Source organism: Vombatus ursinus, unplaced genomic scaffold (assembly GCF_900497805.2).
Source record: "Vombatus ursinus unplaced genomic scaffold, bare-nosed wombat genome assembly UNPS02014830.1, whole genome shotgun sequence".
Lineage (NCBI taxonomy): Eukaryota > Metazoa > Chordata > Mammalia > Diprotodontia > Vombatidae > Vombatus > Vombatus ursinus.
Window position 1 is genome coordinate 44,136,318 of NW_020954608.1, and position 22,786 is coordinate 44,159,103.

At 35.2% G+C, this 22,786-nt stretch overlaps 1 protein-coding gene across 1 annotated transcript in view; it reads right to left on the reverse strand.

Moving 5' to 3' along the window:
- Positions 1-325: 325 nt before the first annotated feature.
- Positions 326-22,786, reverse strand: part of SLCO1A2 (solute carrier organic anion transporter family member 1A2) — a 56,941-nt gene continuing 34,480 nt past the window's right edge. The window contains exons 8-14 of the mRNA XM_027838854.1: positions 21,048-21,212; positions 15,658-15,853; positions 12,637-12,802; positions 11,241-11,413; positions 6,063-6,127; positions 3,166-3,283; positions 326-536 (exon numbers count right to left, since the gene is read on the reverse strand). Of these exons, the coding sequence (XP_027694655.1) occupies positions 326-536; positions 3,166-3,283; positions 6,063-6,127; positions 11,241-11,413; positions 12,637-12,802; positions 15,658-15,853; positions 21,048-21,212 (1,094 nt within the window). The remainder of the gene's footprint in view (positions 537-3,165; positions 3,284-6,062; positions 6,128-11,240; positions 11,414-12,636; positions 12,803-15,657; positions 15,854-21,047; positions 21,213-22,786) is intronic.

Below are 22,786 nucleotides of genomic sequence, written 5' to 3' on the forward strand. Positions count from 1 at the left end.
AGAACATACAATGAAACATATTCTCCTCTCAACAGAGAGGAGAGGGAGTATGAGGGTAAAATGTACATGTTTGTCAGATTTGGTCATTACTTAATTTTTTGAGTATTTTGTTAATGTAAGAGAGAGTTCCATTTCCAACTGGGTAGGAGGGAGTATTTCCACAAAGGACTGTGATTTAAAAACAAAAAGCATCAATAAAACATATTGAAAAGAAAAACATCACTATGTATTATCACTAAATGAGAACAAAATTATGATCAATTTTGATAATGAATAAATTGTGCAGTGTGGTTTCCCACTCTGAGAAATAATTTCTAGCTAAATATTAAAATTTTGTTTGTATATCATTTTCTATTAAATATACAGACTGCTTATTTATTTCTTTCTCTTCATTTTCCTGCCTTTTAACGACCATCTCCATCACTGTAGTATTGCTTTCAGCTGGCAGAAACTGCTTTCTCAAAATAAATACAATGAGCAAGGCTGGGACATAGCTCACTCCTCTTAAGATGGCTGACAATCCAAGATACATAGTTCTGTGAAGAAACATAAACCCATAAGATCTTATGCAGTCATGCAGTACATTGAACACCCATCCACTCTCAAACACTGAATTGCCTATGCACGAGCATAGGCTATCCTTGCTATAATTTTATTAATGTCTCATTGTTTCATGACAGTTATAGCTGTTAGGGATCTCAGAGATCACCACATCCAACACCCTCATTTTACAAATGAAGAAACCGAGGCCCAGATAAGTGGAATAATAAGACCAAGGTCACACTATTAGTAAGTGGCAGACCCAAGATTTTAACCCAGGTCATCTGACTCTTCATCCTGTGCTCTGTCCACTATACTACAATGCTTTTGTTAATTCCTTTTGTGTATAAGGGATAGCACTAGGAATGACAAAGATAAGTAAGACATGATCCCTGCCCTAATTATAATGACTATTATGTATACGCATACATATGCTGATGTATTTTATATATAATATATACATATACATATGTTTATATTGATGTGTATATGTATATATGTGTAAATATGTGCATGCCTTCATATATATTATATATACATATACATATACACACGCACACACACATATATATATATATACACACACACACACAAAATTTTTTTGTGGTTAATTAAGAATACTTCCCTGTCCCCTCCAGGAAAGACTAAATGTACTTCGAGAGAATATAGGAGGGGTATAGTGGAAAGGTTACTGGATTTTGAGTCAGAAGACCTGGACCTAAGTCCTGGCATCACAGTTTATGTGATGTTGGGCAAGTCACTTAACCTCCTAGCTTTTCTGTAACATGAGGAGGTTGAACTCAGTAACTACTTAGGTCCCTTCCAGTGCTAAAGATCTATCATTCTATATTTTTTTGTTTGAGTGACCAATCTGTAGCTCCCCAAAATAAAACATGGAGCTGAAAATAAATAGGCCTCTGTTGGTGGCATCGAGATACCCAAACCAAGGGGAAATCAGTGTATTATATGTCCCAACTAGTCAGTATCATCAAGCTTGATAATTATTGACAACTAGAGTTGTATAAAAATGATGTGTCATTGGTCGTGGACAGGCAGAGGCTGTCCTACTGTTTGTCAGGAATATTGGCAAAAAGAGCCCTGCTCAAGTCTGGGCTGGACTAGATGACCTCCTTCAGGTCATTAAGAGGCAGCTAGGTGGCACAATGGATAGAGCACTGGAGTTGGAGTCAGAAAGACCTGAGTTCAAATCCTGCCTCAGACACTTAATAGCTGTGTGACACTGGGCAAGTAACTTAACTTTTCTCAGCCTCAGTCTCAGTTTACTCATTTATAAAATGGGAATAATAATAGCCCCTGCCTCCCACGGTTGTTTTAAGGATCAAATCTTCTCATCTGGATGCACTATTCTGGGACTTCTCTAATTCCTCCACCATGTCTGGGCATCACATACTCCCTCCCTGCCTTCCCCCGACCCTCCTTCCCTGGATCCTTTTCAGTTTCCCTTTGTGCATTATCTTCCTCCATTAGATTGTTATTGGATGGCAGAGACAGGCTTTCTTTTTTTTTGTATTTGTATCCTCAGTACTTAACACATAGTAGGCACTTAGTAAATGTTTATTGAATGACTGACAAATGAGATGATCTCTATCTATCTCTATCATTTCTCTATCCTATCCTATCCTAACTATCTATCTATTATCTTTCTTTCCTTCTATCTTTGGAAAACCAAATGAGATATAAATCCTAGCTATTATTGAAACCCTAGTTATATGATTCTATGAATGTTATAACTGTTTACACAACATTTTACATATCTTCACTGGTCATGATTTGTGATCTGAGTTTTTATGTTTTATGAGGTAATGTAAGTAAAACTCTTTTCAAACCTTGAGGAACTATATAAATGCCTACTATTATTTTGAAAACAGAGAAAGAAAATTGCATTATGTTAAAACCTATGGGACATGCTTCATTTAAAGAACTGAAAAAATAATGCCATAGAAAAATCATTGTCCCTTAAAGGAAACCCTAGATAAGGCTGGTACTACTATATCTTTATTTAATAGTTCAAGAATGCATGCTTTCACCATGTTAGGTACTTGCTTCACCAATACAGATCACATCAGCATTGTGTGATAGAATGAATGCTTGATTTGGAGTGTGAGGACCTGGGTTTAAGTCCTAACTCTGCTGCTTACCTACCTGAATTACTTTGGGTAAGTAATTTCACCTCTGTGGGCCTCAGTTTCCTTATCTATTAAAATGAGGAAGCTGGACTAGATGAGCTCTGAAGTTCCTTCCAACACCAAATCCATAATCCTGTGATCCTGTGTCCTCTTAGTAAAGAGTCTTCTTGAGCTGTTATCAGAATAATTCATTAGCTGATCACCAACATCATATTGTGCTGAACTTCTCAGAAGGTCCTCAGGTTTCAGGTATACAGTCTGTCATCTGATCCAACTGAGTCTTTCTAGCTGGGAAGACCTAATTCTGTTTGTTCTCCTCTGGAAGAACTTTTAGAACATACACACACACACATACACACACACACACACACACACGATCACTTTCAAGACATAATGAGGAATTTATGTAGGACTTTACTGAAAGTATACCTCAATAGAGGGCCTTTTATTTAGTGGTCCAGTAAATAACAGTTATTACCTGAAGTTGATGGAATCATATATCCTGCAGGCTCCTGGTTTCCCACACCGCAAAGTTCCCCAGTGCAAACATGTGTAATCTACTAAAACTCCAAAGTAAATGGGAGCTGGAATTCCAGCTAAGACAAAAAAAAAAATTGATTGATAAGATCAAGAAGTATCTTGTAATGTTGTTTTCATATTTTTTTCTTTTTGTCCCCCCTTAGAGATTAGTTCCTCAATCTGAGGCAGTCAAACATATGGCCAGCCTCAGTGTGGCCCAGGATACTTATGACTTTGCAGAATCAAATTAAAATGCAATTGTGAAATATTTAAGAAAATAAATAAAAATGTAATAAAATATAGATAATACTAATATGTGGTTTTCTAAGTCAATGTGCAGTTCACATTGATCTTTGTGTATGGTTTAGTGCCTCTCATTTCTATTTGAGTTTGGCACCACTGGTATAGTGGATAGAAAGTCAGCCTTGGATCCAGTAAGACCTCTGTTCAAATTCTGTCTCTGAGACATAGTGGCTATGCAACCCTGGGCAATTTAAACTCTAGTTTTAACGTCTAAGCGTGACTCAAGCAGACTAGATGGTGCCAACCTGAATTGGTGGAGGGAGTCTTCTTATGGTGGAGTTCCCTGATATTGTTGTTCAGTCAGTTTTCAGTCATGTCTGACTCTTTGTGATCCCATATGGGGTTTCCTTGGTAAAGATACTGGAATGGTTTGCTATTTTTTTTTCTCCAGTGGATTAAGGCAAACAGAGGTAAAGCGATTTGCCTAGGGTCACCAAGCTAGTGAATGTTTGAGGCCAAATTTGAATTCAGGTCTTCCTGGCTCTAGGTCCAGTACTCTATCCACTGAGCCACCTAGCTGCCTCATGGGGAGTTCTTTATACTAGTGAAGTTACAAGTTTACTTCTTACCCCTATCTTGTAAAGTTAATATGGAATCAAAGGAAATTTTCTTTACTGGAGAATTAGGAAGATAACATCGCTTTGGGGTCTTAACCTGCTAAGCCCACAAGACAGTTCTTTCCAAAGGAGAAAAATTTAACCCAGAGATGATGAGTGATTCACATAGAAATACTACATTAGGATATTTTGGCAGCTAAGTGGTATATGGGACAGAGTGTTGGAATTGGAGTCAAGAAGACCTAAATTCAAATCCCTCCTCAGACAAGTACTACTGTCTAACCCTAGGCAAGTCATTTATCTTGTCTGCCTTAGTTTCCTCAACTGTAAAATAGGGTTAATAATACCACCTACCTCACAGGACTATTGTGAGGGTCAAATGAGATAATATCTATAAAACACTTAGCACAGTGCCTGGCACACAGAAGATAATAAAAATTTGTTTCCTTCCTCCATTTTTACTATTCTATGATGTGTTTGGCTAATTTTATAAATATTTTTTAGGACATCCTCTTTTGCTGCTCTTTTAAACCCTTTAACAGCTGAGAGAAGGGTGCAGGATGGAGAGGAAAATTTTGTTTTTAAGAGAAAAAGGGATTACATGACATACAGAAGCAAATGAAAACAATATATAGTGTTCCTTAAACCCAAAGGCTCTGGCTACTAGAATAAGGACTTGCTATTTGACAAAAATTGCTAAAAAAAGTGGAGAGAAATCTGGAAGAAATAATGTGCCAACTAACACCTTACACCATACACCACAGTTAAGTTCTAAATGAGTATATGACTTAGACATAAAAGATGGCAGCATGAAGATATTAGAAGGACAAAGAAGAAAATACCTTTCATATTTATGGATAGGGTAAGATTTCTTGACAAATACAAGATAGAGATTATCACAGAAATTAAAATGGACAATTTTGATTTTATAAAATTAAAAATTTTTTGCACCAATAATACCAATGAAGTTAAAAGTAAAAAGGAGACAAGGTAATTAGGAAAAATATTTTTGCAGCATATTTCCCCGATAAAGAACTAACTCAAATTTATAAGAACAAATACAAATATAAATATAAATATAAAACATAAATGATCAAAAGATATGAAAAGGTAGTTTTCATAGGAAGAAATCAAAGATGTCAATAGTTATGAGTAGAGGAATGCAAATTAAAGCAATTCTGAGGTTCTACCTCAACCTCATCAGATTAGCAAAGGTAATAGTGGGAGAGTGTTGTAGGGAGAGATAGAAAAGTAGAAAGTTATAGTCATATAAAGAAATTTCAGAATTTTTCATCATAGAAGTGGAACACTTAATAATGTGGCTGTGTCTATTTATGGCTGAGGCAGAATGAAGAAATAAGTCATAGGGGAATTTGTTAGCAAAAACCTGGAAATAAATTATATGACCAACAATTGGGGAATGGGGAATAAAATGTTCAATATAAGTATAATTCTTCAGAAGTGAGGAATATGGAGAAATAATAATGTGAAAATATGAAATGAAAGGAGGAGCAAAAGAATGTTATATAAAGGGTGATATCAAGAAATAGCAAAACTCATGGTAAAGACAAAGAATGTTGATGTTACCTTGTTAAAGTTAATGCATACAATTTCTGTTATCAAGAAACAAATAAGGGATATCTTTACATGTATAATCAATTGAAACCACTTTTTCTATTGTTTATATGAATTGTTTAGAAGGTTTGGGATTTTATTTTGTTTTGCTTATAAGTGTATTGTTTGAATTTTTTCTTGTTTGTTGTTTTCCTTGTTTATTTTACCTTTTTGTCTTTATATATGTACATGTTTGAATATGTACATATGTTGATAGAAGTTAAAATTAAATTATCTATTAAAATAAAGTAACATCAATATACAGAAAGAAAGTATGTACTAGAATTTTACCCTGATAAAACTACATAATTTATATAACCTTCAGTTTTTGTTTCATTTGTATTTTTATTATATTGGGGAGGGGACAAATAACTCATCTTACCAAATATCCTTGTGCATAGCATGTGTAGACCCACACCAAGAGCTTTCTCTTTGGGCTTGAGACTCCTGGGGTTGGGAGAGGGAGGAAGAATGAAATAAAGTCATACTGCCAATAAAAAAAGGGTTAGAAAAGACTTCCTACAAATCATACATCTTATTCAGACAACTTTACTCATTTGAGAAGCTTGCATGGATGATTAGCATTAGCCATCTTCTGTTTATCCAGGGAGTGATTATACTGTTTGTGACTAGATCACCATTGTTATTACTTTCATCCTTTCTCCTTTGTAGCCTTTATAGCTCATTAGCACTTTGTTATCATATTTCTTTTACCTATTCCCATCTTTCTATTCCCTCTGCTGCCACCTTCTTATGGTTTCCCATTATGCATTCTTGGAATATTGCAATGACCTCTAAACATGTCTTCTTGTATTGAATTGACTCCTTCCTCTATACCTTTTATTCTTACCGCTATCACACTGATCTTTATTATGCATAGATGTGGTCATGTCACCTCTCTGGTAAAAACAAAATATGTCTCTATCATTTCCCAAGTAAAATTAAAATTCCTTTGTCATTTAAGGTTCTCCACAAACTGGAACCTCCTTACTTTTCCAACCTACTCTCAAATGACCTCTCTCTCTACACTCTGTGTTCCTGAAAGTAGGTCTATTTTTTTTAATCCACCAAACAAGACTTTACTTTTCTGTACAGTCTTTTCATTTCTTTCTTAAAGTTCTATTGGTAAATTCCCCCCAAATCCCTCTTCTATACTACAGTTGTTTCCAGATACACAAGCACTTAAAAACCTTCTCAGTGTCAAAGAGAGAGTCTAGCAGAACCAACCGATGACCACTGAGTCTGATGGTCACATTCTGATCATTCTCTAATTAGAGGAGGGAGGTGTCCTGCTCTTCACTTATCTAGCTCATTGTCTTTCCTCAAACTAGTATCTATGTCTGGAATGTCCTAACTGACCACCCCCTGCCTTTACCTGTTGAATTCTTTTCCTTAAAAAATATTTTTTATTTATATCTTTTGTTTGTATACTGCAGATATCCTCCCCTCTTCATCCCATTCTCCCAGAGAGCCATTCCTTATGACAAAGGCGTTTTTTAATAAAAAGAAGAAGAGGAAAAAAAATTAATTCAGTAAAACTCAACACATTGAAAAAATGTTATCATAATGATATAGTTTCTAGTGTAGAAGAAGTACTTAATAAATGCTTTTTGATTGCTTGATTGACTTTGTACTTATGCATAGCACTTGGTCTTATACTTCTCAAATGCAATTATCTTATATTATTGTTCAATAATTATCTGTGTTCATTTCTCATTCCTCAACTAGACTGAGCTCTATGAAGGCAGAATCTTCTCTTATTTACCTCTTTACCAACCCAGAGCCTAATAGGGTGCTGTATGTACCTAAGCGGTTAATAAATATTGGTTTAATTGAAATGGTTTGAAAGTTAGCAAAGGAAGAGAGATGCCAATCTTGTCACCTAGTACCAGGCTTGCTATGGGATTGTTTCAAAGATCAAAATTGTGTGTGTCCAGAATAATAGAATTTTAACAGCTTAAGGGTTTTGCAGAACATACTTTTTCCTGAAGTCAAACTGGGAAGGAAAGGAAGAACAAATAAAAGACCATTGAGAAAATACCCAAGGAGCTACCTGACAGGACTAACCAATATTTTCTGATTTCAAGGGTTATAATAAACAGAATATCTTATTCAGGTAGCACTCTGGATAAAGTGCTTTCCAAAACAACCCTATGAAAGTGTTACTGTAAGTACTATTTTCTCCATTTTATTGCAAGGAGAGAAGTGATTTGAATATTGCTTTAGTGATACAGGAAAAAGGTTACCAGTTCTACCCTGTGTTGTTGTTGTTTATTAAATAAATTACCATAGTAATCTGTGAGAATATAGACTACTCGATAGAGTCATGGAAGTATTTGGATTAAATATACTTACACTAATATCACACAAATATCAGGTTCACTCGAGGGAATTGACTTAAGGAATTTTCAAAGCTAAATCTGACCTGAAGCACTCTCTAGTTGTGGCAGTTGGGTCTGATTGACGAAGGAGTTGATAATTCTGAGGCTATCTAGTGTCACTGTCTCCTAACTAGTCTGTGGGAAAGTATTCCCAGATTGTATGAGAGCTTTCCCCCTTGTTATTTCCCTTGCTATTCTATTTATTTAAGTGCCTTTGCTTTGAGTTAATGTGTTTTCAGGACTGATCTGACAAAAAGAAGCATGAGATGGGTTGAAGAGATGCTGACCCAAAGCATGACCTGAAACTGGGATTAACTTTCAGGGATTCATGTTTGAAAAGGACTTGTACTTTGTTACAGATGAGGAAACTGAGGTTTGAAGAAGTTAAATAACTTATTTATGGTCATATAGCTAGAATGTAGGGGAACCAGGGCTATAAAAACTCTGAGCCCAATCCTCTTTCTACAACACCTTCCCCCTTCTTTTCTCCCCAATAGTTCAGGCTTATTGATGTCTCTGATTTTTGTGATAGGAAGCAAAGTCTTTTATTTCACAATTGATGATGACTTAAAATGCAAATACCCCTAGGAGAGGTAACACATGAACTTACATTCACACTAAAGTATAAATGATATGATATTTGATATTGGATTCTTTTGTTACAGCAGGTTTTTACTCATTAAATATTAATTGAGTACCTGCTATACACAAAGTGTCATGATGAGATGCACCTTGGAGAACTCAAGAACTCACCTCTAAGTTTTATAAAACCTACATAGTTTCTATACTGTAGGAGCTTACAATTTAGTCAGAAAAGGGATACAGTTTATGATGAGGGCTAAATAGATAAATGGAAACCCTACATAAAGACTGAATGGGAATGGTCAGCATAGGAAGACAAAAAGAAAGTCCAGAGCCACTCAAGGCTAACTTTGACTGCATTCTAATTTTGCCTAGGGTTGCTCTGCTGCTGTTGAGCCTAGAAACTGAGAAAATTAGAGCTATGGATAAGACAAGAATGTAGAAAAAACCCAGTTATTGTTGTAGTTGAATCAATCAGAGACGTTGGCCAGTACATTGATATGTACTAGTGGCTGCCAAAGGAATTCATGACACAAAAAAAGGTGGAAGAACCTCTGCTCCACAAGAATCATCTCTATGACTTGCTGATGAACTACTTCACTTAAGACCTTTACACCCTCCAGTTAATTAACTATGCTCATGAGTCCATCTCTGTAATTAAACAGCTAGCTATCTGCGGGTAAGCTCCAGAAGAAAAGTGGCAGTCAATGAACAAAAATTCCTCAGTTTTGCTTTCTTAGACTTATTTGGCAAGTAATTCTTATTCATGAAGAATTGACTGGCCCCAGAAAGATGAAATTCTAAATTAATAAAAAATATTATTAATTTAATTATTAAGAACAAATGATAAATTATTATTATTAATTAAATTAATAAAAGTTATTTTAGTAGTTAAGTCAGTCAGTACTATGATAATGAGAAGCAAAAACAACAACATATTATTCTTTTGCAAAGGAGTTCTAGACAAGTCTCTTTATGTGGCTTTATGCAACTTTTACTGCCCATATGTAAGTATCTCATCTCTCCTTAAGACATGATTCCTTAAAGGCTAGAACTACATATGTATAGTGGAGTGTTAGTAAGGACTTGAGACTAGAGGAAGGAGATGGAATTTAGCTCTTTACTAACAGTAATGAAGGGAAAAGTGCACTGGTGTTGGAGATTGAAGATCATGATTCAAATTTTTGCTCTGCTATTTGTTAACTATGTAAGTTGGATAAATCATTTTTATATCTTAACTTCAGTCTTCACAACTGTAAAATCAGAGGAATGGAGTAGATGGACTTTAAGCTCCCTTTCAGCTTTAAAATTCTATAATCCTAAGACATATGATCCAAGGTAAAAATAAAATGCACCCCATTATCTCACTGCCTTCTTTATTACATTTATATGTCCTTCTGATAAATAAAAAAGAAATAACAGAAGGCAGAACTGGCAAGGATCCAAGGGCCATATACTGCTCCTCTTCATTTCATGGACTAAAACTTCCACAAACTAGATTAATTATTGACAAAAATATCAAAGTAAAGCCTGTCAAAATGGTGACTGAAAAGATATAACACACACTTCGACTAGGAGCAGCCATGAAACGGATGTAAAGTTGCAGTTTCATATGCAACTAAGCTAAATTTCAAGTAAATGATGGGATGGTAAAAAAAATAAAAACTGGGCCATACTCAAAAGCCTAGTTTCAAAACAGCTTTCACCAACTTACTTGGGGGAGGGGGCCAAGGCGCATATATAATTCAGCAGAGGAGCAGTAGATGCCAGTAGCACCAAATTATTTAATTGAGTCTCAGATGGCCCTCAGATTTTGTTGTTGTTGTTTGGTGGGTGGGTCATTTGACTTCTCTTTTAACTAACAGAGTTTTCAACCCTCTCACTCACTTTAATACAATAGCATGGAGAAGAAAGATTTCCCAGTCTCCTTTTAAGTGGTTTACTATAGGTTTACAAGCTATTATTTACTTTCATTAACTTTATCATCATTCTGTCATCAGGAAATTGGTACTGTGGGGTCTTGGAAAGCCAGTGACTATTTAAGGCATAAGCCTGGGAAAGATGCAAAGAAGATGGCAAGATGTACTTTTTACATTACAAATATGATTACAAACAAATATGATTTGTTTAAGCAACGGTAATGCATTATGCTTTGCGTTTTGTTTACCTTGTTAATTTTTGTCCCTTTTCCAACATTTGGCAAGGCATCTATAATAATAATCTATATAACTTGGTCATTCTCATATTCGGTTAGGAAAAGGTATGTTTTATCTATTTACTCTTAAGAGCAAGGGATAGGACTGGTAAAAATGTGGGCTAAAGAAAAATAGTAACTAGCTGTTGAAATTATTTCCAAGATTGAATAACATATGGATATTTTTCTTGACCATGGTAGTCAAGAACCCCACCAGCAACACTTAGAGCATGGGCTATATTAGAACCCTATATAATCTTAATCACTGTAGGATATACAAAAGAAATAGAAGAAAGTCTTGCCCTCAAGGATCACTCACATAGTTACACAAAAGAATAGGAAACTTTTTAAAACAATGAGCAGCTCAAAGTGATGATCTTCATTAAGAGAAGAATCTTCATACCTTAGAAAGACCATGTATCCAGGTATCGCAGCTAAAGAATAAATGAAACTGCTGAGTGCTGACAATATTAGAAAGTACTGTAACATCAGAGAGCAGGCTGGTGTACTACCACATAGTCCAAGAGAGGCTGAAGCATTTTTTGAAGATTTGATGCAACTACAGTTTTGGAAACCCTGTCCAAAGAAAAAAAGATCAAAGAAATTTAATTAGGAGTGGTTTATTTACACTTTATTATATAAGAAAAAACCTCATTAGCCCATTAGAAGAAAAAAAATATGTGCAGTCTTGAGCTGAAAAATTAAGATCAAATTGAGGGCTGTTAATTCCCATTAGCTAAGGGACCATTTTCCTAAGGCCTGGCTTTCTCAGGCTTTAGGAATAAAGCAAAACAGAAATTATTATCTTTATAGGACATCCTATAGGACATGTTCAGAATATACTTGTCTTGTTTCAACTATTTTAAAATCAAATTTTGAGATGCATACATACATACATAGTGTGTATACATATACATATATTATATGATATATATGTCCATAACAGGATGTGATCCAGGAGAGATTTTAAAAATGATTTAAAATGATGCAAAGTATTTTAGAATGTTATGAAATGATTTAATACAAGTCATACTTCTTTCCCTTAAAATGCTTAAATATATATGTATTTATATATGTGTGTGATATATAAATATATATATATTGAAAATCGAGCATTTGTGAAGTCTTCACTCAAAATAGTCATAGTCCTGTTATATACAATATGCCTTCATTTTGAAAGTATAATTAATTTTAAAGAATATTTCCCAGTGTGACTACTACTTCTACTAGGGTGGATTGTAAAATTTTCTCTGAACATAGATTCAGAGTCTACATTTAGTATTGTTTACACAGTCACAACTTTGATAGTAAAAACAACAACAAAATGCCAGGCAATATCATTGCCTTCATAATGAATCTGAATTTATTTGTCAAAAGCAGAATAAATAAAAACAACTTATCCATGTAATTACATTGTAATCCTTTGCTTTTGTTTCACTTATTTAAATATTTCAGGGTTCACTATTTAGGGTTGGAATTTTTTGGGGGGGGTAGGGGAAAGGAACCTAATTATCTGGATAATTATCTAAATGCTACACTTTATTTTGCTAGGGCATGTTTGGTTTTAGCTTCTGTGGAATTGTTTTGATACTGGTCCAGTAAAGTTTAGGAAGCAAAAAAGCAAATCAAGTATATAGAAATTGACTATTTATCCCTGCAAATGTATATAAAGTATTAATTTTAATTTTAAAGAAAGTTTGCAAGTTGGAATTTATGACTCCAAAATGATGTCTAGGCTGATTTCATCTGTAAAGATGAAATCAAGTTTACAACTTCCATAAGGAATGTCTACACATTACCATATTCACTCCTGTTCCAAAGTATGCCTCACAACCAGCAAGACAAGCTGACATATAAGATAAATTATTATTTCCACACACAGGGTCCCATATTTTATCTTGGCAATTGCAGTCAATGTTGCAGTCAGTCAGTACATTACTTTCCATATTCACATTCTGTTCTGTTCTGTAAATGATTTAAAGTGATACAAAATATATTAGAATTATACATTTTTAAAACAAAGGTCATAATTCTTTCCTTTCTCATTTAAAATGTTTTAAGAAAGTATTGATATTGGGACATCTAGCACCTGGATAATAATAGCATCTCATAGTGCATATTACTTGATGTTCTGTGGCTGTATGAGGGGCAGGGCTAGTGAGAGCTTGGAAGATAGGCTCAGTTCTCACCCAAGGGGAAATTCTCCATAATCTCTATTGTGGCAAGTTGCTTATAAGGGCCTAATGGAGGTGCTGGCTCCTCTTCCCAGCATCTTCCTCTCTTGTTAGAGACTTCTCCTCGAAGAAAATATGGACCTGCTTGCCTTCTCTTTTGAAGCTAGAGACCAGAAGACTTAGAATCTCTCTTCTCCCAAAGTCATGAAAGCATAGCATCAAGTAATTTAATCACCACCAATGAAGAGAGTCTTACATAAATGGGCTTTGAATCCCTGATTACATTAATAACATAATAATTTATAAAATAGTTTTCTTTCAACAACCTGATAAGAGTATCTTTATTACTAGTTTACAAATGAGAAATGTAGACTCAAAATGACTAAGCAATCAACAATGTAACACAGATATTTTCAGAGATGGTACTTGAAACTGTCTTCTAATTCATAAGCATTCTTTTGACTATATAATACTGTGTCACCTAAAAATATTAATGTGTTATAGTAAAAATATTGCTATTTCCCGCATTTTTACTCACTCCAAGGTGTAGGAAGTAGACCTAAGATGGGAGAGTCAGAAAGTGGGAAGCTGTGTAGTCTTGAAAATGGAAATAAGATCATAGGAAAAGTTAGAGCTCTGAAATGATGTACAACTGAAATGTGAAAGTTACATGACTAACATAAATATTAATGTTTATGTTTGTGTCATTGATTCATCAACTTATAGAATGTTAAATCTGAAAAAGAACTTGATAACCAAGTATATAAAATCAAAGTATAATAGAATTCAGAGCTGTAAGAGAACTTAAATATCTTGTACAACCAAATTTCTCATTTTAGAAAGGAAAACAGAGACTTAGGTAAAATTAAGTTATTTTAATAACTAATAAGTGGCAGAGCCTAAACTGGAACCCAGATTTTCTGAATCTGGCTAAGTCCAGTGATCTTTGACATAAAATGTGTTGCTTCTTTCAAATAAACATTTATTTGCTGTGCATCTGCCATATATCAATCACTGTGCTAAGTATTGTGTTGTGGGTGGGGGTACTAAACAGAATTATTCTTTTATTTAATTTATATCTGTGTAATCCCAAATGGATTCATGTGAACATTTTACAATGCAGTCCTCTGATGCATTGAAGATCTGTGATCTAATCGCTGTAGCTGTTCCCTTCAGTGATGTTGATTATAAATTCACATGGGGTCCTGCCAGGGTCCTGGGTATCTTCCTCAAAATCTTTTGATATAATGGTGATACTAATGGAATATGTAGGCTGTCCTTCAGTTTTCACTAGATCTTACCATGTTGTCAATCCATCTTCTTTTTTTTGATCACGTATAACTTTCTATAACTTTCCCTTCCCTTTACTTTTCCCTCAAAATATCTAAAAATGCATAAAATATCTGACGGTCATTCAATCAAAGCATATAAATACTTGTATAGATATAATTATACAATACTCTTTAAAGAAATAATGAAACAATTGGAGAGATATCAAGCGTTTATGACTGAGCCATGCCTATATAATAAAAATGGTAGTATTCTGAATATTTGGTACCAAATATGGTAGAGACATTATATATGTGACTATATGCCCCTGGCAGACAGGGCAGATCTATAAAGGATAGTCCTGTGATAATTCACCTGTGTATATATGGAGAAAGATGTGACTCTTGATTGGCTGATACATCTCTGATCTGTGAGGTCATTTTCTCCTTGGTAGAGCTGAGATTTTTTATCTTGATCATAAGTCAAAGATCCTATTCATTCTTTTATATTCTATTATCTACACTAATCTGCAAACTTCAATTTTATTTAGTTTTAGTTTGGATAAATGTATTTGCTTAATATTTAAGACTATCTTTTGTACTGGCAGAGGGTGAGCCATTACCTACTCTTTAGAGTGACCAGGGCATATGATTTTTATTCTTACCTCCCACGCCCAAAAAGAATTGTACTCTTAGACTACAAATATCTGGTGTGCAGTTGTTCAATACCTCTCTTGGAGACAAGAGAGCAAAGGATTGATTGCCTGGCCACAGGTCTCATGAATTCTGCTTGCATATGTACATGTGTATATGTGTGTATGCTTCATAACCGTCTTGTAAACTTTTAATTACCAGTACTAAGAGAAGGGGCCAAATAATGATTGATTAAAAAAAAAGATGATTCTGTAGTCACAGAATTGTGGAAGTATAAAATAATTGATGTTATTTATTTTAACCCTCTCATTTTACAGATTATGGAAGTGATATGCCCCAGGTTGTACCACTAATAACTAATAACTGGAACTATTACTAGAACCCATATCTTCTGACTCATAGCTCAGTGCTCTAGATTTTGGAATGCAGTCAGATACACACAGAGGAACAAATACATTTTCTCTGTGTCCTAGACCCTAACCTCAACCCTATTTTATTTATTGCTGATCACCTAGATCTATCTGGTCAAACTATGGTAGTGGTGAGTAGATGAGTTGAGAATAATGTAAAAAAAGGCCTGGGATAAAAGTAAGTAATCCAAAAAGAAAATAATTTTTTCATGGATACAAAAGGATTATTCAATTATTGTTTATGGGAAGAAATTATACTCCAAACCTGAACTGGTATTTTTTAGGTGGAAAATGTCAAATTGAAATGAACATACCCTTCATAGGAGACAGTTAGGCCAGCAACTGGAGAATTATCACATACTGTTAAAAAACATAACATGTTCAAAAAGTAGTCCAATAAAGACATGCAAAATGCTATATAAGCAGCTTGTTTCATATTTATCTTGAACTTCTTCATAATGAAACCACCAGCTAAATATCCAAAGCATACTGGAGTCAAGTTATAAATGCCTAAAAAACACAATGAAAGGAGCACATTTGTAATCTTGTAATCATTGAACCTTAGAACTCATTGCTGTTCTGCTTGCCGTAGGTAAGTAATGTTTTAGGTTTAGCAAAAATTAAAGATAGTTGATCTCATTTATGTCACCATCTATGTACCTACTCCAAAGACAGATGGCTTGAAAAAAATGTAGTTAAAATGATTTTCAAAGTTATATTTTTTGTAAACTTAGGAGAATTATAAAATAACATTAGGTTGTAAGCATTTTGCGAACCAGGAATCCTGTCTTAAACTACTTTTGTGCCTCCACTCCCACCTTTGATAGCTTCTAACAAAATGTTGAGTAGAGTAGGTGTCTAATAGATATTTGCGATTGGTTTTCTTAAAGTAGTTCAAAATTTCAAAGTATAGTCATTAATTTCAACCTACTCCAATATGGAAAATAGAAGAGGAAACATTAAAGCAAGACTAAGTTATTGACTGTATTATACATCATATTTTCATCTACTTAGGTGAATTTGGATTTGAAATGGACTTGGATATGATTTTCAGAGTGAAGTAACTGATTTTAGTTACATTAAAGTTTGCCTCTGTGAACCAAAAGTTAGAAGAGCATTCCTTTTAATCTCAGCTATCATGAGTTTGTAGAAAAAGTTTTCTTTATTTGAACAAGTGTTCAAGTAATTCTAGTGAACTAATTGGTTGTGTAGTACCAATGAGGCTAGGGGTTGTAGATTCCTGTGCGGTATAGTTGGGAAGTGTGTGTATGTGTCTTTCTATGTGTTTCCATATACTAGTATGCATGCACACTACCTCTGACATGTATATGTGTGTGTGGAGAGGGGTAGAGATTAAGGAAGAAAATAAATTTAGGAACTTTTGTAAGGATGTCAGGAAAATGGAGATATGACTTATTTTAGGTAACACTAGATTAGGTATGAGAACAAGAAGTGGAAATGATTCAAGAAGCAGCTATTACAGAGAGCAACCATTCATACCACCTTATGTTATTGTCTACTGTCAATAGCATAGTCTAAGGACCTTCAGGTTACTCTTTCCCCTTTCTGTTACTTTACTATTTGGTTCATACTCTTCTTTCCACCCTTTCTTTAAGGAAGTTCAACATTTTTATTGATCATTCTTCAAACCACAAAACTGATCAGCCTTTCCCAAGTCCAATGACTTCCTTCTCCAATCCCCATCAACCACATACAGCATTGTTAAACCTCACTTTCTCTTAGAATTGTATCATATTTATAATCTGGAACTTCAAAATTCTCCTTTATAATAATAGCCACTATCCTGCCCCCTTTCATTTATGTTAAGCTTACTTTTTGCCCTTATCATGACATTTAATGCCTTGATCCACCCCTATTTTCTCGGTCTATCTCTTCTACTCTGTCTTTGCTTGCTCCCAAGCCCAGCCTTAATCCCATGGTTGTCTACTTATTTCACCATGTCCTTCCTTAGAACTCTTTGTTCCCCTGAGCTTTAACTATTTCAGACCTATATATTTTCAGCCCTAGTTGACCTCCATCATCCAATTTCTTTGGTCTTGCTCTAGTGCTACTGAGCAGTGAAAGAGAAGATAAATAGAGTTCACATCACTTATTATACATTTATATTGTATAAACTCAGCTGGAAAGAAACTACTACTTGACAATCCTTAAACTTGATCTCTATTTTACCCTATCTTAGAGCATCTATTATAAATCTTCTTTTCTCTTTTTCCCCATTCCGTATTTCTCTTCCCAAAACTTTTAGTGGATGACTAATTTCATGCTAAAGACTGAAACTATCTGACATGAGGTCCTTCAGTCTTCCTCCTCCATTCTTCAAAACATCTCAGCACCACCGCTTTTTCTCTTCTCCCTCCTCTAGGACGCAAAGCATGTTTTACCTACTCTTATTAAGACTAATATCCTTTTTGCCGTGGATCCTATTTTCTCTCACTTACTCTAGATCAGGCCTGCACAACCTGCAGCCTGTGGGCAGCTTTCAGGCCTTGGGCCACTTGTGGCACACCAAAGGATTTCATGACAGCCTGTGAAAAAATGTAGAGGAACACATCCTTTGCATGTGAGGAATGCTGCAAGCCATTGCCTGCTCTACAGATTGTGCAGGTCTGCTCTAGATCCTTGCTCCAGCAACCATGACACTTTTACACATCTTCAACATTTTTGTCTTCACCTATTCCTTTTCATTTGTTCAGAAGCATACCAAACCCTCATAATTGTTAAAAGTCATCGCTTGACCCATCTTTTGTGATCTAGCTACCACATTTTTTCTCCTTCCTTTCACTGCTGAACTCCAAAAAAGTTGTCTGCATCCAATGTCACCAATTCCCTTTCTATTCACTCTTTTCCTGAAGGCTGGCTTCTGCTTTTGCCATGCTACTGAAAATGTCACCAACGATCTCCAAATCTTATAATTCAATGATGTTTTTTTCCAACCTCATCCTCTTCTTCTTCATTTGACACTATTGACAATCCCCCTACTACTAGATTCCTTTTCGTTCCTTGACTAAAGAAGTTCTGTATTCTTCTGTTTTTCTTCCTGTCTCAGTCACTTTTCAGGATTCTTGTCTCCTTTCTAAACCATTATGTTGGATGTTCTCTAAGGGTCTGTCCATATCTCTCTTCTCTTCTTATTCTATACCTTTTCCCTTGGCAAACTCATTCACTCCCATATTTTTAATTACCACTTATCTAAAGATAACTATAAGATATACATTTTAAACTCTGATGTCTTTAAAGAGTTCCAGACTTACATCTCCAACTCCGTATAGACCATCCTTACCTCAAAGATTCAATGGTACCTCAAAGTCAGCAAGTCCAAAATTGAACTCATTATCTTTCTCCTTGAAATTCTTCTTTCTGGCTTCTCTATTTGTTTCTTGGTGTCATCATTTATTCAGCCTCTAATGTTTAAAACCTTGGAATTCTGAATCTTCCCTCTCCCTCACACTTATTTCTAACCAATTACCAATTCCTATCAATTATGCCGTTACAGCATCTCTCATAATCACTCATCCCCTTTTTTCTATTCTTACTGCCATGACCTTAATACAGGTTCTCATTGTCACTTATGTGAGGTACATCAAAAATTTCATCAATAGGTCTTCTCCTCTTCTAATGTTAATTTTCCCCATCCCTCTCTCTGTCCTTTACATTATTACCTGAGTGATCTTTATACAGTATGAAAATTTGGGCTCTTCTGACTTTAGAACCTTTAGAAGCTCCCTATTGTTTACCAAATAACATTCACACTCCTTTTTCTGGTATTGTAAACCTTTCACAATTTGGTACCTTCATTTCTTTACATTTTTCCTTCATAATACTCTTTTCCATGTACTTTCTGCTCCACTAAAGCTAGATTACTTTCTTCATTACAAATACATCCTATCTTTTATGTTCATATGCTTTTGTTCATGCTGTTTTCATGCCTGAAATATCTTCTATTCCTCTCTTCATCTGTTGAATTCTTAACCTTTAAAACTTTAAAGATCAACCAAATGCCATATTCTCCGTTAAACCTTCCTTGATTTTATCCATTAGTAGTGACTTTTTCCCCAAGATCTTTAATAAGACTTTGTTTGAACCTCTCTAATATACTGATTACATATTATATTCTATAAGCTATTTAGGTTTTTGATTTATCCTGCTTCTAGAGGGTAAACTTCATGAAGACAAGGATCATCTTGTTTATACTTTGTAGCTCTTTCACCACCTAACCAAGTGCTCTCTATATATTAGCACTTTACATTTTTAAAATTGTTTTTTATGAGCAAACAAATGAAGAGCATGAGCCAGTAAAAGAGAAATGAGGTAATAAGGGGTTAATTAAAATCAGGAGAGATTTTTGTGGTGTTAGGCACAAAGGTTACAAACTGGGAACAAGAAGTGAACCTGCAAACTGGCAAGGAAAGATTGAGCCATTTGAAGAACAGGATGCAAGGTTTAAATCTATATTTGGGAATGAACATTTGATAGTGCTTTTTAATAAGTAACCCATTTTTTCTATCTGGTTTAAGAAAAGGCATGATGTACCAGAAATCTGCTGGCATTGTGGAACAAGTAGATCTGGAGAAGTTTCCACTCAGATACTTCCTAGCTGTATGATCTTGAGCAAGGAAATTGAGTAAAAGTTCTTTGAGCTTTGGCCTCCTCAACTATAAAATGAAGAGTATGTTAGATGACCCCTAAAGTTCTTTCATATTTTAAAATTTGTGGTTCTGTGAAATCAGTCAGGCAGTGGTATAAAAGATGAAATGGAGGATGGATATGGAGAAGGAAGGAAGACCTACTAATTACACAAGTACAAGTGTCCCAAAAGTCTCAATGTGGTTTCCAGCTAAAGCCAGTGAGCCTCCTATTGGGGGATTTTCCTTTAAGTCAAAGCTTAAAACCACACTAAGACTTTTGGGACACCCTGTATTCATTAGAGACCTGATAGATGCAAAACACTGTGATGAGTAGAGTGGAAGATGTGAATAAGAACAAGATATAAAAGGGTAATGTGAAGTAAAAAGTGGCATGTCACTTCATAGGAGGAAGAGCTCAGTTCTGATCAGGTACATCAAGGGTCTTCCTGGAGAAGATGTTATTTTTATCAGGACCTTCAAGGATGGGTAGGATGTCTTGGATCATAGTTTTAGAAGGGACCTTAGAGATGATTCAATCCTAACCCCTTACCTTTACAGCTTAGGAAACAGAAGCCTAAGGAGGATTAGCTTGTCCAAGGTTGCAAATGTAGTATAGTAAGTAGCAGAGTTAGGATTCAAACCCAGTTCTTATGACACAAATTCAATGTTCTTAGCATCACTCCTCACCACCTCTCACCACACTTATTCCTACAAACACCTCACTCATTTCCAGAAGAGTAAATTAGGTTACAAAGGTGAGAATAAAATATATTTTCATTCCAACAGGTTGACTGAGTCCATGTTGCATTGATGAAATTTTACTAAGGAGACCTACAGAAGAGATGAAGTAGAAAGCCTGCATTTCCCAGGATGTAGCTTTTGGAGGCTTTGCTTCCTCTCAATTTCCCGTTCATTTACCTAGTAGAAGTGAAATGTGTACCAGAAGTGAAAATAGTCCATGAGTCATCTATCTGAGGATTTTCCTGGGCCCATTATGTTACATTACACAGTACTGTATAGTAAAAATCAGCTTATATTGTAGATAGAAGTTGACATACCTATTAGGAAGATTGCCTCTGAGGCAGATATGCCATATTGCTGTTCCATATATTTAGGCAGGAAAGAGAACAAAATGACAAAAGCATTGAACTGCAATATACTTGTGACCAAGAATAATACATAAATTCGATTGCAAAAAAGACTTTTCATTAATGGTAAGAAATCTGAAATGAAAAAAAAATCACAACAGCTTATGGACTATTTGCTTCCTTCATTGTATGATTAAATAGTAAATATAAGAGCAGAAGATTTAAATATGACCGTGTGTGTGTGTGTGTGTGTATGTGTGTGTGTGTGTGTGTGTGTGTCTATTCACATGCTTTCTAATTATTCTTTCTCTCCTGTTCCTCTCTTGAAATTTACTGCTTATGGAATAGGCATTTTGTCAGGTATTGGTAAGCAGGTAAAAACCCAGTAGGCTTCCAAGTGATAGCATTATTACAACATATTATTACAAACTCTCCTGTACTTTAGAAATATTATAGTTTTATTGCTGTTTAAGCCAAATACTAATGAAACCAAATCCTCAGAGGAATCCAAGAGGGATAAAAACACTAATACTGATTTCTGGGCATACCTTTTAATGCTATTAATTTGCTCTTAACAGTGTTAGGCAAAACAACATTACAAAGATCAGTTATATTCTTATGGAACAGTTTGATCCACTGTTAATGCTGAGCCCCCTAAAGAAGGGAGAACTGTGATTAGCATGTAAAAGGAATATGGTCCTGGGCAGGAAGGCTACACGAAGGGGAAAAAATAGTTATTTTAGAGATGTCTACCATTTCTCCATATATTGCTTTCATCCTGCCTCATTTAATATTGACTCATACAGCTTTAGAGCCACTGCTGCAAACTTTGTCTCCCTCTTATCAACTTGTCTGTTGGATTTTGGCATGCTAGTGGGTTTTTGGTCGAACTCAGCCTGGATTCTGGTTTTCTATCTTAGAATGTAACTTCCACTCTTTCTCTGGGATTCTTTCCTCATGTTCTCTCTCAGAAATAACCTCCATTTGAAGAAAGATTTTGAAAAGCTAGAGAGTGCCCAGATAAAAGCGCCCTGGATAATAATAGGCTTTGAAATGAGGATCATAGGTTGAGAGATGGAAGAGACCTTTGAAGGCAATCTTATCCTACTCTCTCATTTTACAGTTTAGGAAACTGAGGCCCAGAGAGGTGAAATGATTTACCCCAGGTCACAGAGGTAGATAATGAGTAGAATTACAAGAATTTAACCTAGGTTCTCTGTTTCCAAAGCCAGTGTTCTTTCCATTACACCATGCTCTCCTCCTTGTGAGGAGTCAGTTGACGGAACAGGGGATGGTTATTCTGGAAAAAGTTGTGTTTAATATTTGAAGGGCCATTGCGTGGGAAAGGAATTAAGCTCTAGTTCTTCTTGGCCCCTGAGAAAGCAATGGGTGAAAATTGTAAAGAGACAAATTCAGGTTCTGTATACTATGTCAGTCAAGAAGGCTATTGCTATCTTAGTCTGAATTAAAAACAAAAGGATAATGTTCAGGACTAGTGAAGAGATAATTCTGTTGTCCTCTGCCCTGATCAGGCCCCTAACCCAGGCTAATTTGTAACTTGTGGGTGGTCAAACTAGCATTTAAATGATAGGCTGGCTATCAGCACTCTTAGGAATCTTCATGTGTCAAAGATCAAGTAGGTTATTTTTCCATTTCTTGTAGATTGATAGAACTTTCCTGAAACAATTGGATTGAGTAAAAGGCCTCTT